This window comes from Mauremys reevesii, linkage group 1 (assembly GCF_016161935.1).
Source record: "Mauremys reevesii isolate NIE-2019 linkage group 1, ASM1616193v1, whole genome shotgun sequence".
Taxonomy (NCBI): domain Eukaryota; kingdom Metazoa; phylum Chordata; order Testudines; family Geoemydidae; genus Mauremys; species Mauremys reevesii.
This window is the reverse complement of record NC_052623.1, coordinates 275,321,413-275,333,712: the sequence shown is the minus strand read 5'-3', so window position 1 is coordinate 275,333,712 and position 12,300 is coordinate 275,321,413. Positions and strand designations below refer to the sequence as shown.

The 12,300-nt window shown below is 40.9% G+C and overlaps 1 protein-coding gene across 4 annotated transcripts in view; it reads left to right on the top strand.

The window, feature by feature from the left end:
• NR1H4 (nuclear receptor subfamily 1 group H member 4) overlaps positions 1 to 12,300 on the top strand; it is a 69,750-nt gene that overhangs the window by 23,376 nt on the left and 34,074 nt on the right. For 3 of the 4 annotated variants that reach the window (XM_039519983.1, XM_039519982.1, XM_039519985.1), the window contains 2 exons: positions 1,747 to 2,109; positions 9,148 to 9,300. In XM_039519983.1, the coding sequence (XP_039375917.1) occupies positions 1,747 to 2,109; positions 9,148 to 9,300 (516 nt within the window). The remainder of the gene's footprint in view (positions 1 to 1,746; positions 2,110 to 9,147; positions 9,301 to 12,300) is intronic. The other variant, XM_039519984.1, reaches the window with a different exon arrangement.

The following is a 12,300-nucleotide window of genomic DNA, read 5'->3' as shown; positions in this document are numbered from 1 at the left end:
ACCTCACAGACACCTTCTGCCAGTGAACTAGGGCAGGGCTTGGGGGCTGCCAGTGCTGTACACAGGCAGGCTGTAACCTAGAATTAAGACTGCACGTTTGTCATGCAGGTCACAGAAGTCACAGATTCTGTGATTTTCCAGTACCTCCGTGACTTCTGCAGCCAGCAGGTATGACTGACCCCAGGGCCACCCCAGCAACTCGGGCGGCCCTGGGGTCAGATGCACCCCCCCCACACACACAACAGTGGTGGTCTCAGGCTGCCCCCTGCCAGCAGCGGCACAGTGGTCCCTGGCCAGTGGAGCTATCCCCTGTCAGCAGCAGCGGTCTCATGCTGCCCCCCCTCAGCACCAGTGGGCGCCCAAGCAGGTGCCCCGGAGCCCCCACCCCGAGCACCAGAGAGCACCCCATAGCCCCCCCAGGACCAGCAGGTGCCCCACAGCACCCCCTTCCAGAGCAGCAAATTTAATTAGGGGTATATAGTAAGTCATGGACAGGTCACGAGCCCGTGAATTTTTGTTTATTGCCCGTGACCTGTCCATGACTTTTACTAAAAATGCCCATGACTAAATCTTAGCCTTACCTATAATGGTCCTGATCATGGCATTGTCCAGGAGGAAACAGAGCAGCACCATCGAGCCCTTGTCCTTGGGGGAGGCTGTGGGGCTGATACTTCAGGGGGCCTGCCAGCCATGAATCTCAGGGTGCTGTGACTCAGAGTGGGAACAGCTGTGAATTCTCCAGCCTCCTCCAGCTGTCCCAAGAGCTGCCACCTCAGGGGGCCAGACCCTTACCCTTGCCCTGCCCGCACTGCCCAGCAGCTTCACTTTGCCCTCTGCCACCTGCCAGGGTGCTGGGTGCATCTGACCTTGGGCAGGGGCCATTGCTGGCAGCCACTCTGTTGCTGTCCACTTCATAATACCACCCCCTCATGCCCTTATCAAACTCCACCCATGGCTGTGCCAGTGGACCACCCAGGACTGTGTCGCAGCCCACCTTTGGGCCACAACCCACAGTTTGGGAACCCCTCTTGTATCTCTCATCACTCTATATGCTTGGAAGATCCTCCCTGATCCTGTGTGTCATGTAACCTCACTCTTCCCCTTCAGATCCCTCCTGAAGGCTCATTTATTTTGGTTAGCCTTCCAGCTCTTGCTAAACCCCACTTTTGTCTTTTTCCCCAGCTGTGTTCCCTCACACTATGATATACTAACTCCAAATAAAACAGAAATGAGCAAGATATGTGTATGTCCATCTTACTGTTGTAGCCTTCCTCCTTCCCATAGTCCCCTTGGCTTCTGTTTGGATTTCTTTGCTGTGTTTTTGTGTCTAATTCAGATTGACAGCTCCTTTGTACCGTGGACTGCTTTCCCTTAATTGTCTGTAGAGCATCATGTACATTTTTAGCTCTGTAGAAATAATAATCTTTCAAGATTTTCGAAGGAAATAGCAGTGCAAAATATTTTCATTGACTGTAATAAAGTAGCTGAGAATGTTAATTTATATTGAGAGCATCTTTCTATGTATTTGTACAGACCTAGTGCATAGGGGGTTCTGTGACTGGGGCCTCTGGATGCTGAGGAAAGTATAAATATTATCAAGACTATTTTAGAGTTCTTTATGTTTAGTCAATACAATCTCTAGGATTAGTAAATAATTTCTTTCCAGTATTTGTTTAGGAATGGAAACTGTTCCAGTGACTGTGGTTTAACAGTACTAATACATATTGTTTCTGCATTATTATGTAGGTGTTCTTACAGAGGCAATGAGTTCTCCAGTGCAAGAGCCAGATGTGTCACCTTATACACAGTACAGCAGTATGCCGTTCCCCCCAGTTCAGCCTCAGATTTCATCACCACCTTATTATTCCAACCTTGGCTTTTACCCCCAGCAGCCTGAAGAATGGTATTCCCCTGGAATGTATGAACTCAGGAGAATCCCCTGTGAGAACTTTTTCACAAGAGAGACAGAGCTAGCGGATATACCTGTAGCCAAGAAGTCTAGACTGGGCCATTCCACGGGAAGAGTGAAAGGAGAAGAGCTATGTGTTGTGTGTGGTGACAAAGCATCTGGATACCACTATAATGCTCTTACTTGTGAGGGGTGCAAAGGTAGGACAAAATGTGAATGAATCTGTCACAAAATAAGTTGGGGAAATGGCTATTTATTTCTGAAATTTCATTTTGTCTTAACTGAAAAGCTCTTTCAAGTGCTTACTCTTTGCAGATCTTTGCATTTGGATCCAATGTTATTAACTGGCTAGGTGGTAGTATTGTTAAAAAGGATCTGGGGGGTATAGTAGATCACAAATTGAATATGGGTCAACAGTGTGATGCAGTTGCTAAAAAGTCCGAAAGCATTCTGGGTTGTATTAACAGGAGTGTTGTATGTAAGAGACAGGAGGTAACTGTCCCATTCTCCTTGGCACTGGTGAGGCCTCAGCTGGAGAATCGTGTCCAGTTCTGGGCACCTCACTTCAGGAAAAATGTGGGCAGAGCCCAGAGGAGAGCAACAAAAATGACAAAAGTTTTAGAAAACCTGACTTCTGAGAAAAGGTTAAAAGATTGAGTATGTTTAATCTTGAGAAAAGAAGGCTGAGGGGGGACCTGATAACAGTCTTCAAATATGTTAATGGCTGTTTATAAAGAGGCTGGGAATTAATTGTTCTCCACATCCACAGAAGATAGGTAGCAAAAAAATAATGGGCTTAATCTGCAGCAAGGGAGACGTAGGTTAGATATTAGGAAAGTCTTTCTAACTCTAAGGGTAGTTAAGCTCTGGAATAGGCTTCCAAGGTAGGCTGGGGAATCCCCATCATTGGAGGTTTTTAAGAACAGGTTAGATAAACACCTATCAGGGACGGTCTAGGTTTATTTGGTCCTGCCTCAGCGCAAGGGGCTAGACTTGAGGACTTCTCAAGGTCTCTTCTAGTCATACATTTCTATCATTCTATGATTATTTTCCCTGGGACACATTTGTAGTTTCATTCCTTTGTGGATATAGAGTATACATTGCCTTGCAGCAGTGTTGACTCTCAAAGCAAAAGTATTTGTCCACCAAAACCTATAATCAATCAATATCATCAGCAGCAAAACAAACCATTGATTTAAAATAAACACTATCGCTGGTCAAGCCTCCATAATTTCTGAGTTCTTATCAGAAACCTTCTTTAAACCTTCCTCCCCACAAAAAGTTCAATCTGTAGAGTATTACATTTCATGTCTTTCATCTCTTGAGAAGGCGGCATGAGGATACACTGAGCAGCTGAAAGGACTGGTAAAAGTATAAGAGCTTTTCACTTCTATGTTGTCAGTTCAGCATCTAATCCAAGTCAGTAGTGACTGAAAGTGGTCACCATCTGATGGCTTGTTGGTGGCCTATGGGAAATGAATGGGTGCAATTTAAAAGTTCTTTCCAGTGCGAGGACTAATAACAGTCATCATTTTAATATAATTTTATAAGGAATACCTCTGAAATTGATCATATCTCTAAAACTAGAATGAACATTTTAAGTGTGCCCACTGTATTAGACTGGTTTCCAGTGAACAGTGCCCACATGTGGCAAAAAATAGCCCCTCACGGTTATTAGCGATCTGTTGTTGATAGTTTCAGCAGAGAGGACAAAGGACATAGCAGCTGAATAACTCTTACTCCTAGAGGTGATTCTTCCAGGGCACATTGGTAGGTAATTGCATCAAATAAGGGAATTATCCTTCCCTGCTACATAAGTCAACACTTTTGAGCCCAATAACTTGTAGATGGAACTATGTGTATCTTTTAGAAAAAAATCCTGCCTTGATTTAAAGACTCCAAGTGATGATAAGTTTACTACATCCCTTGGTAAGCTGTTCCAATGGTTAATTGCCCTCACTAGTAAATGGCTTTTATTAAATTACATTTAGAAATTTTTTACAGTAGTTATAACTAGAGACTGTGGAAACATCATGGTAAAAACTAAAAACATTTTGGGCCAAAGTCATTGCAAATAAAACTCCCATGTAAGCGTTGAGATCAGTGGTCACAGGAAATGTATTAATTCAGGTCTCCTTGTAGATTTTACTTAAATCATTCTGTGAAACCATTATATTGCTGTTTTATTGGGATTATTCATTTTGTGTTTTCACTTTTTCATGGCTGCAACATCAGTTACAGAGGAAAGCACAACCCTTGATCAAAGACTGTAAAAGTTGAATTATTTAAGGTTAATGTATTATGTTTCTGCAATAAACTTTAGAATGGCTTAAAGCAATAGTAAGATGATGTGTAAGTAAGAGGCAAACAATTGTGTTTGAAAAGCCGGATGGGATGTTTTAATGGTCTTAGCATTCTGCCTATCTGGTGCCCTTCATCCCAGAGGTGGCTGCATTTCAGCGATACTAAATGTGTGGAGGTAAGCACTTTGGGTTCCTTCAGAATGAAAGCCTCTGTATAAAAGTAAGATATTACTATCGACATTAATCTACAGTTTGAATAGAGAGCCAGTGCTAAGCATGATAGAACCAATTAAATATATCTGTGATACCTGAATACAAACCAATCTATTTATATTCAAAATTTAGAAGAGAATTTAGTGAACCTTGAGTGGTTTACGCCTTATAAACTGAAAGGGCTGCTGACCTTATCTTCTCTCTCTTTTTTGTGGGGGAAAGAAACATGTTTTATTGGTTCGCAAGATATTTATATTCTGGAGCTGTGCATACATTCAGTTTTTTGTGACTATATTATTATCCACAAACAAATACATGTGAATATTTCTCCTCACTTGGCAAGAAAAAAATGGTTTGAAAATCTGATTTTCTATTTATCCCTTCCCCAAAATATCAATCAAAAGGCAAACTAAACAGGATGCACACCTCTTAGATCTAGGCTTATGCAAGAATTCTTTTAAAAATAGTTTAAAAATTGAAAACTTCGGTGGGACATCTCTCATCCCTAATTGTGCAGTTATAAAATATTACATCATTCTAAAATAATGGCATAACGGTCTATAAATAATGAGACTGTTTACAAGTGTTATTACAATGTTTGTGGCATTATATATTACAATATTTTCTACAGTCTATTCCATCGTAACACCTTTCCTGGTTAGGCATTATAAAACCTTCTATAGGTATGTCTACGCTGCAATTAAAAATCTGCAGCTGGCCCGTTCCAGCTGACTTGGGCTCGGGCTAAGGGACTGTTTAATTGCAGTATAGACATTTAGGCTTGGGCTCTCGGATCCTGAGAGGTGGGAGTGTCCCAGAGCTCAGGCTGTAGCCCGAGCTTGAATGTCTACATCGCAATTAAGCAGCCCCTTAGCCTGAGCCCACATGGGCCAGCTGCAGATGTCTAATTGCAGTGTAGACATTTGACAGCACATTTGGACCCTGGAATCTAGAGACCCCTCTGGAAAGGAGTGATATACAAGTCACATGAATTGAGTGGGGCAGACTGTAGCATCATACTCATTTACTGAAATCACAATATCATTTACACTGACAGAAAAGTGGATTATGTACTCTGTCCCCTACAAAATGGCATAATTGATTTTTATTACCTCCAAACTATTCCTGATAATCCTTGATGTATGTCATGTCAAACCACAGATATTTCCTGTTAAAGTCGTTCCACATTCATCTTCTCACTCTCTCTAGAAAGTCAGGGCAGTTTGTGTGGTGATGGAACTCAGCAGTATTCTTTGAAGTGTCAATAGTCTGACAGTTCAAAGTAGGCATGCATTGCTTGTTCATTGGGTAGCATTTGGATGACTTGATTAGGAAATAGTGAAGTCAATGGAGTTTTACACCAAGGTAGAGTTTAGCTCATTGTGTCTCAACACCAGTTCTCAGCAGGCATTCTCCTCATGACATTACTCAGTATTGTTCAGCTCTCATGGTTCTTAACTCTGCGGAGTTGTGCTGGTGTAGTAAATACACCCTTTTGGTGGATTCCTTTGTAGTGCACTTTCATAAAAGGAACAGTTAGAATCAAACTGTGCCCTTTTAGCTGAAGAGGCAACTCCTCTGTTCTTTAATGTCTTGTACAGTATATGTAACATACAATTCACAATTTGGATATTATAGAACTAGTTAATTTCATTTCAAATTTGTTTTGTAGGAGAGAGATTGACCACAAACATGCGCTTGTTTGTTTATTTTCATGCACCAGCTGTCCTCTACCTGATTCACAGCGGCGGCTCCAGGCACCAGCGCTCCAAGCGCGTGCCTGGGGCGGCAAGCCGCAGAGGGTGCCCTGCCAGTCCCTGCGAGAGTGGCAGTCAGGCAGCCTTTGGCGGCTTGCCTGCAAGAGGTCTGACGGTCCCGCGGATTCGGCGGCAATTCGGCGCTGGGTACGCCGAATCCGCGAGACTGGCGGACCTCCCACAGGCAAGCCGCCAAATCCACAGGACTGGGGACCTGCCACAGGCGCACCGCCGAAGGCAGCCTGCCTGCCGTGCTTGGGGCAGCAAAAAAGCTAGAGCTGCCCCTGCTGATGCAAAACCAAACATCTCAACAGGGGATGGGGTGGGAAAAGTAACATATAAACTGAAGCCCCAGTCTCGCAAATTGTTCACAATGTTTCTGTATAAAGCCCAATTAAAGTCTGTGAGGGTCTGCCTGTGAAGAACAACTTTCAGGACTGGGGGCCTGAAAAAAGGAGTTCTACTCATAACTAACCCTAATTACTGTTGAGGCTAACATATTTGTAGTGAGATTTTGCAAGATCAGATAAGGTGAGGCAATGTGAAAATGTAAAAGACACCTTATTTTTAACCCTCTCAGACACTGTCTCCCCAAATATCTTTTCTGATTTGCCTCAGATTGTCCCAAAAAATTCTCCCTTAGCACAAGATCACACACATGACATTTCAGTAGGTTTGATTTAACTCTGGAGTTGTTATTATTAAGGAATATGTGTCAAAAATTGGGCTTATAGTGGAGAACTAACTGACATTACTAGGGAGAAGACTATCTAGAGAGAAACTGCTAAGAATGTGACTCCATAATAAAAATGGGATGAGAGTAAGGTTGAAAATTATGCTTTGCCAGAGCAGAAAAACATTTTGGATTTTAAAAATTGTTTCTTTCAGGAGGAAACATTCACAGTTCTAAGTTTTATTGGTTTATAAATCTCACTGATTTGGCATCACTACATGTTGTCAATAAGATGCATTTGCTAAAGCTTTTGCAATTCTTTACATACAAATAACAGCTAATAAAGTGTTGCCTAGATCTTGTTTATGCTAGCCATAATAGCAGCAACCTGACTTATAATGGTCATAAACATATTTGCATACAGCTTTTGAATATAACTATAATAAATCATTTTCTTCATGAATTGCAGTCTTTAAATAAATTGTTTAAAATAAAATTGGAACATGATCTGAAACAAATGCAACTGCCACTTAACTGGCATTGAAAATCTACAGCTTAAACCTAGACCTTTTCTTCCTTCCTTGACCAGTATATGGAAATGTTTTAAACTCCACGTGAATGGCAAACAAAAATAATGTCTGGGTCTGACTGAAAGTTCCAAATAATCTGCATTTCAAAAGAGGTTAGTGTCAATCAAATACATTTGAATGGAATAAGAGAACTATTCAAAACACACAGTACAGGAGACAGGACTCAAAGAAGTGCCAGGTTTGTTGTTGCTAAATAGAATTTTATTATTTTTTTGTAACAAAATTTTAGGGCTGGGATGGATTATTTAAATTCAAGATGGGCTTGAGCCATGACATTGTAATTTGGATCCACAGTGAATTTCTCAAAAATTCAGGGGTGTACGTAGGCATTTGTGTCCTAGTTCAATGCCTTTCAGAGAAAAAACCAAGAAGAGAGCGAGATCTGAATTTCCCCCAGGGTTGACTGTGGGTGACTGGATCCTGTGTTTTTGCTCAATCCCACCTTTAGTGAATGGTAGAATACTACCAGGGCTGAGATTAGGGTTAGCCTGTACAACAAATCAACCATGTGCCCTCAGGGGCTTCCAGGAGTCCCTTTTTGCCACCAAACCGATGGAAGAGTTGAGATTATTTCCCATGCCTGACAGAGGTCACTCCCTCTTTGAATGCTGCTAAATCATCCCATATAAAACACAGCATTAGAAAAATGCTATGCTTGCAAAGTGAAGCACTACAAGTTCAGGAAATGTTAAAGCAAAGGGTGCCTGTGCAATTTTATCTTTGCCTCCCTAGTAAGTGGTATTATGCTAATCTTTTATTGCATAGAATTTCACTACATGAATGCATACTGTCTTTTCCACAGTAACTCAGTCTGAGTACAGGTTGGACAGTGAATAAGGGCTTTGTACTGAATGAGAAAGGGGTCTGAGGAGCCATGATTTTCTTTGGGCTAATTTTTGTTTGCAGTTCTATACCCTAATATAAACCTGGAGTGAATCCAGGGAAACTAAATTCCATGAAACTTGACTTCAGTGGGACTACTTGTGTGGTTAAAGTCAGAAAAGTGCTTAAGTACCTTGCTGAATCAGGGCCTCAGTGTGCCAGGTGGGCAGAGTTTAATGAAGGAGGCAGGGGGTTGGTGCAAATGAGGGAGGAATCCTTTACTTTAATACAGAGGATAAAAATAAATATAGTTCCACTGCTTCATTCTGGATGGGCAGGTAGTCTGTGTGACCCTGCTTACACGTGGTTACAAGTACTCTAATTCTTGGTAATTGAGATAATGGGAATTCACTCAAATGGGTTTGCTGCCTGCACTCTCATGGATTGTCCTGTCCTCAGAGTCCTTCAAGTGAATTGCAGCCTCATAGTCGTTCATTGGCTATTATTATAGTACTGTACAGTATTGTGTATAATCCTGGAATTTGAACCACAGTGATGGGTTCCAAATTTGGATCTGAACCTTCTCAAGGATCCCAGATATTTGGATGTGGGATTTTAGTTCAGGCCAATGTCTAGTGTATAGACCCACATTATATAATATCTGGTTCTAAATGATATTGCATGGACCACTTAGGTGCAAGTAACTTTTTAAAGTAGCAATAATGCAGCCATCAGCATGTCCAAGTGGTACCAAAAGAAGCTGGAGTAGTTGCAGAATGTGTTGCATTCAGAGGGTGAAACAGTTATGCAATCTCTTTTCAAGCTAATCTGTTCCCCAGTTTGCAGTGCCTTCTTACACATCTCACTGTTGTTTGCACAGGCTTCTTCAGAAGAAGTATCACTAAAAATGCTGTATACAAGTGCAAAAATGGAGGCAATTGTGAGATGGACATGTACATGAGAAGAAAGTGCCAGGAGTGCCGCCTGCGGAAATGCAAACAAATGGGGATGTTGGCTGAATGTATGTATGCAGGTATTTGCATCAAGCAATCAAAGTACTTTGAAAATATATTAAATCTTACATTTGTCTAACTGGGCTGTGTCTAATATGCTGATGTCTCCATACATATACAAAGGTGGGTAAAACCCTCAAAGATATAGTCTAGCAAATCTGAAGGTATGAACTGTAGCATTACGGGCACTGCAGTCCGTGCTCAACAAATCTTATTGAATAGGCATGACATACCCATGAATGATGAGATTTGGTTAATGATAGGGGACACCAGAGCATGAGGTGCGTGACGATCTGGTGGTGAAGAAAGGACTTTCCCTGCCAGAGTGGGCTGACACAGCAAAAGGCAAGAGCCAAAGGGGCTGCCCAAGTGCAAGGAAAAGCCACTCCTGTGGCTATGGGAAAAGGATGGAGGTGGTGGAAGGCCTCAGTTGGAGAAGGGGAGGAATATAAAGAAGTAGGGAATTTTCAGTGCTATGCAGGGCAGAGAAGGAACCAACCTACCCCTACCCACAGCCACCTTTTTACGGACTGCCTGCTAGCCCTTGCCAGCCAATTCCAATGCTTGTATGAAGTGCTAAGAATCAACCAATGGCAGATCTCCTAAAAAGGAGGACTACCATTGGCTGGAAGTTGCTATGTGCTGCAGTCCTCCTCTGGCAATCTGGGCTGGCCTGGTAAGGGAGAGCCCCCCCCTCCCTTTTTTTTTAAATAGTCTAATTAGTTTCTTCTAATGGAGGTATAGAGCTATAGGTAGAATCACCTCCAAAGAATTTGGCTTATAGATTTAAATCATGTTTTTATATTAAAACAAAAAATGGAATTCAGGCTGACATCTTATATACATTACCAAGCTCCAGGCCAATGTACTTTAAACATCCGTGACACTGCACTACACCCCAAAATGAGGAGTTGAAATTGAATTTCTGGTAGAACTTTAACAGTAATAGTCATTCCATATTTGAAGGCTCACTCCTAGAAATATAGTGTACACATCTGCATATGCTGGCTTCAGTGAATAGGACTGCAGTTTACTCTATTTATTGATGGCTCCAATCATTTTAGCACACTATAGTGTCAAACCAATTTAGGTTCATACAGGAAATTAATCTACTCTGAGTTTTTAATATACTTCTCTTTTTTAATCTGATCATGAGATGCTATATTAACTGTTGGCTTTGTGAGAAACAATAACCTCCATCAATATTTGGAATGCATGCAAATATAATATAATTAATCTTTCATTCTGTAAATTAAACAGACTACAAAGATCCTGAGATATGACATATTCTCGTACAATACATAAATACACAAACAAATGCCACCAAAGTGATGATAGCACTCAATGAGTCAGTAAGTGTCATAGGAAAATGAAAACCCACAGAGTTGGACTCAGATTCATTGTTCCACAAATTCAAGAGTTCAGAATACTCTGTGTGACTCATAGCAGCAGAAAAACAACAGATCACAGAAAAAAATAGGTTAGTGTAACTAATACTGATTGAGGACACATGAAACTTTTAAACTGGCTGATCATTTTCTCAAATTGGCATATGTGAAACAAAGACTGACAATAGGTGCTGCCATTTGAATCTTTCTCTGCAATGGAAAAACTTACTTTGTTACTGGGTATCTCATGTTACTCATAACTTAAACATAAGCGTGTTCTAAAGCACTTCAGTGAGGACATTTTGCAAGTCACCATTTAACAAGTTTCAAAGGAAGACTGTACTATATACGGTTGGTTTTAGATCAGGGCTTGACAAGGTGGTAAAGCCTAAAGCTTCTATTTATACATCATCTTAAGTTGAAGAAGTTCCTTTGAAATAAAAGGTTACCTTGAACTTTGTTTCATTTACTCATACTAGAGGGTTGCAATTATAAACACTGAAGAATTTTGCTATAGCAAAAAGGGAGGTAGAGTCTTATAAACATTTATGGCCCCTACTCACTAAACATTTCCATCTCCTTTGTACATAAACCACAGACACAATGAAATTATTTAACCATCAGCGTCAAATATCTTTTTGTACTTATAGTTGCAGTTCTTTAGTGTGAACTGAGTTTCTAATTAAAGACCAGATTCTGCCACTCTTATTCTGGCTGAGTAGCACTCCTAGTCTCACTGAAATGGAGCCATTTGTGGAGTTAGAGTAAAATGCTGGCTGCATTGAAGTCAATGGGAGGTTTGCAACTAACTTCAGTGGGGCTAGAATTTCACCCCCAAAGTACTACTCAGGATAAGTAAGGATGGCAGAATCAGGCCTTTAGTGTACAAGACACAAAGCAAACTGAATTTTCCCCAGAAAAGAAACAGGACAGATCCTCATCGGGTATAAATCAGTGTAGCTCCACTGACTGCACCAGTTTACATCAGCTGAGGATCTGGCCCAGTGGTTTTAGCAAGCTTGCTTCACATCTATTCTTTAGAAAAATAAAGCTAGGATATTGTAAAAATGAGGCAGTACAATCACATACCTTGATGCCAATTATTATCTGCAACATTCCTATCACTGATATTTTCCTATTTCGAGGTACTATATGTAAGTCTTATTTTAATCATGTAAATTTCCTCTTCACTCAATGGTGCGGGTAGGTTATTTTATATAGTGCTTAAACAGGAAATTAAAAACATTCACAACTGAATTCAGTGTTTACATGATATCTTTCCCCACCATCATATATTTTCTGAATGAGTCTCTTTTCCTGTTCTGCATTTTCAAGACTGGAGAGCCAGGCAGACTCCTTGAAAGAAACTCTAAATTGAAGTTCTGGATGATTATATTCTTAGATCCATACATACCTGCTTGCCTGTTGATCAGTTTGCTGGTTTTCCTTTGAGGGTTGGTTCTGTTAATTGTTATTATTTAGTAATTGCTCAGCACAGATGATGTGCTGGTTGCTGTGCATAATACACCTAAAGATAGCCCCTGCCCCAAGTTGTTTACAGTCTATAAGGATAAATACATAAAGTGACAAATATTTAATTTAAGGACACAATAGACTGTAATCGATAATGAA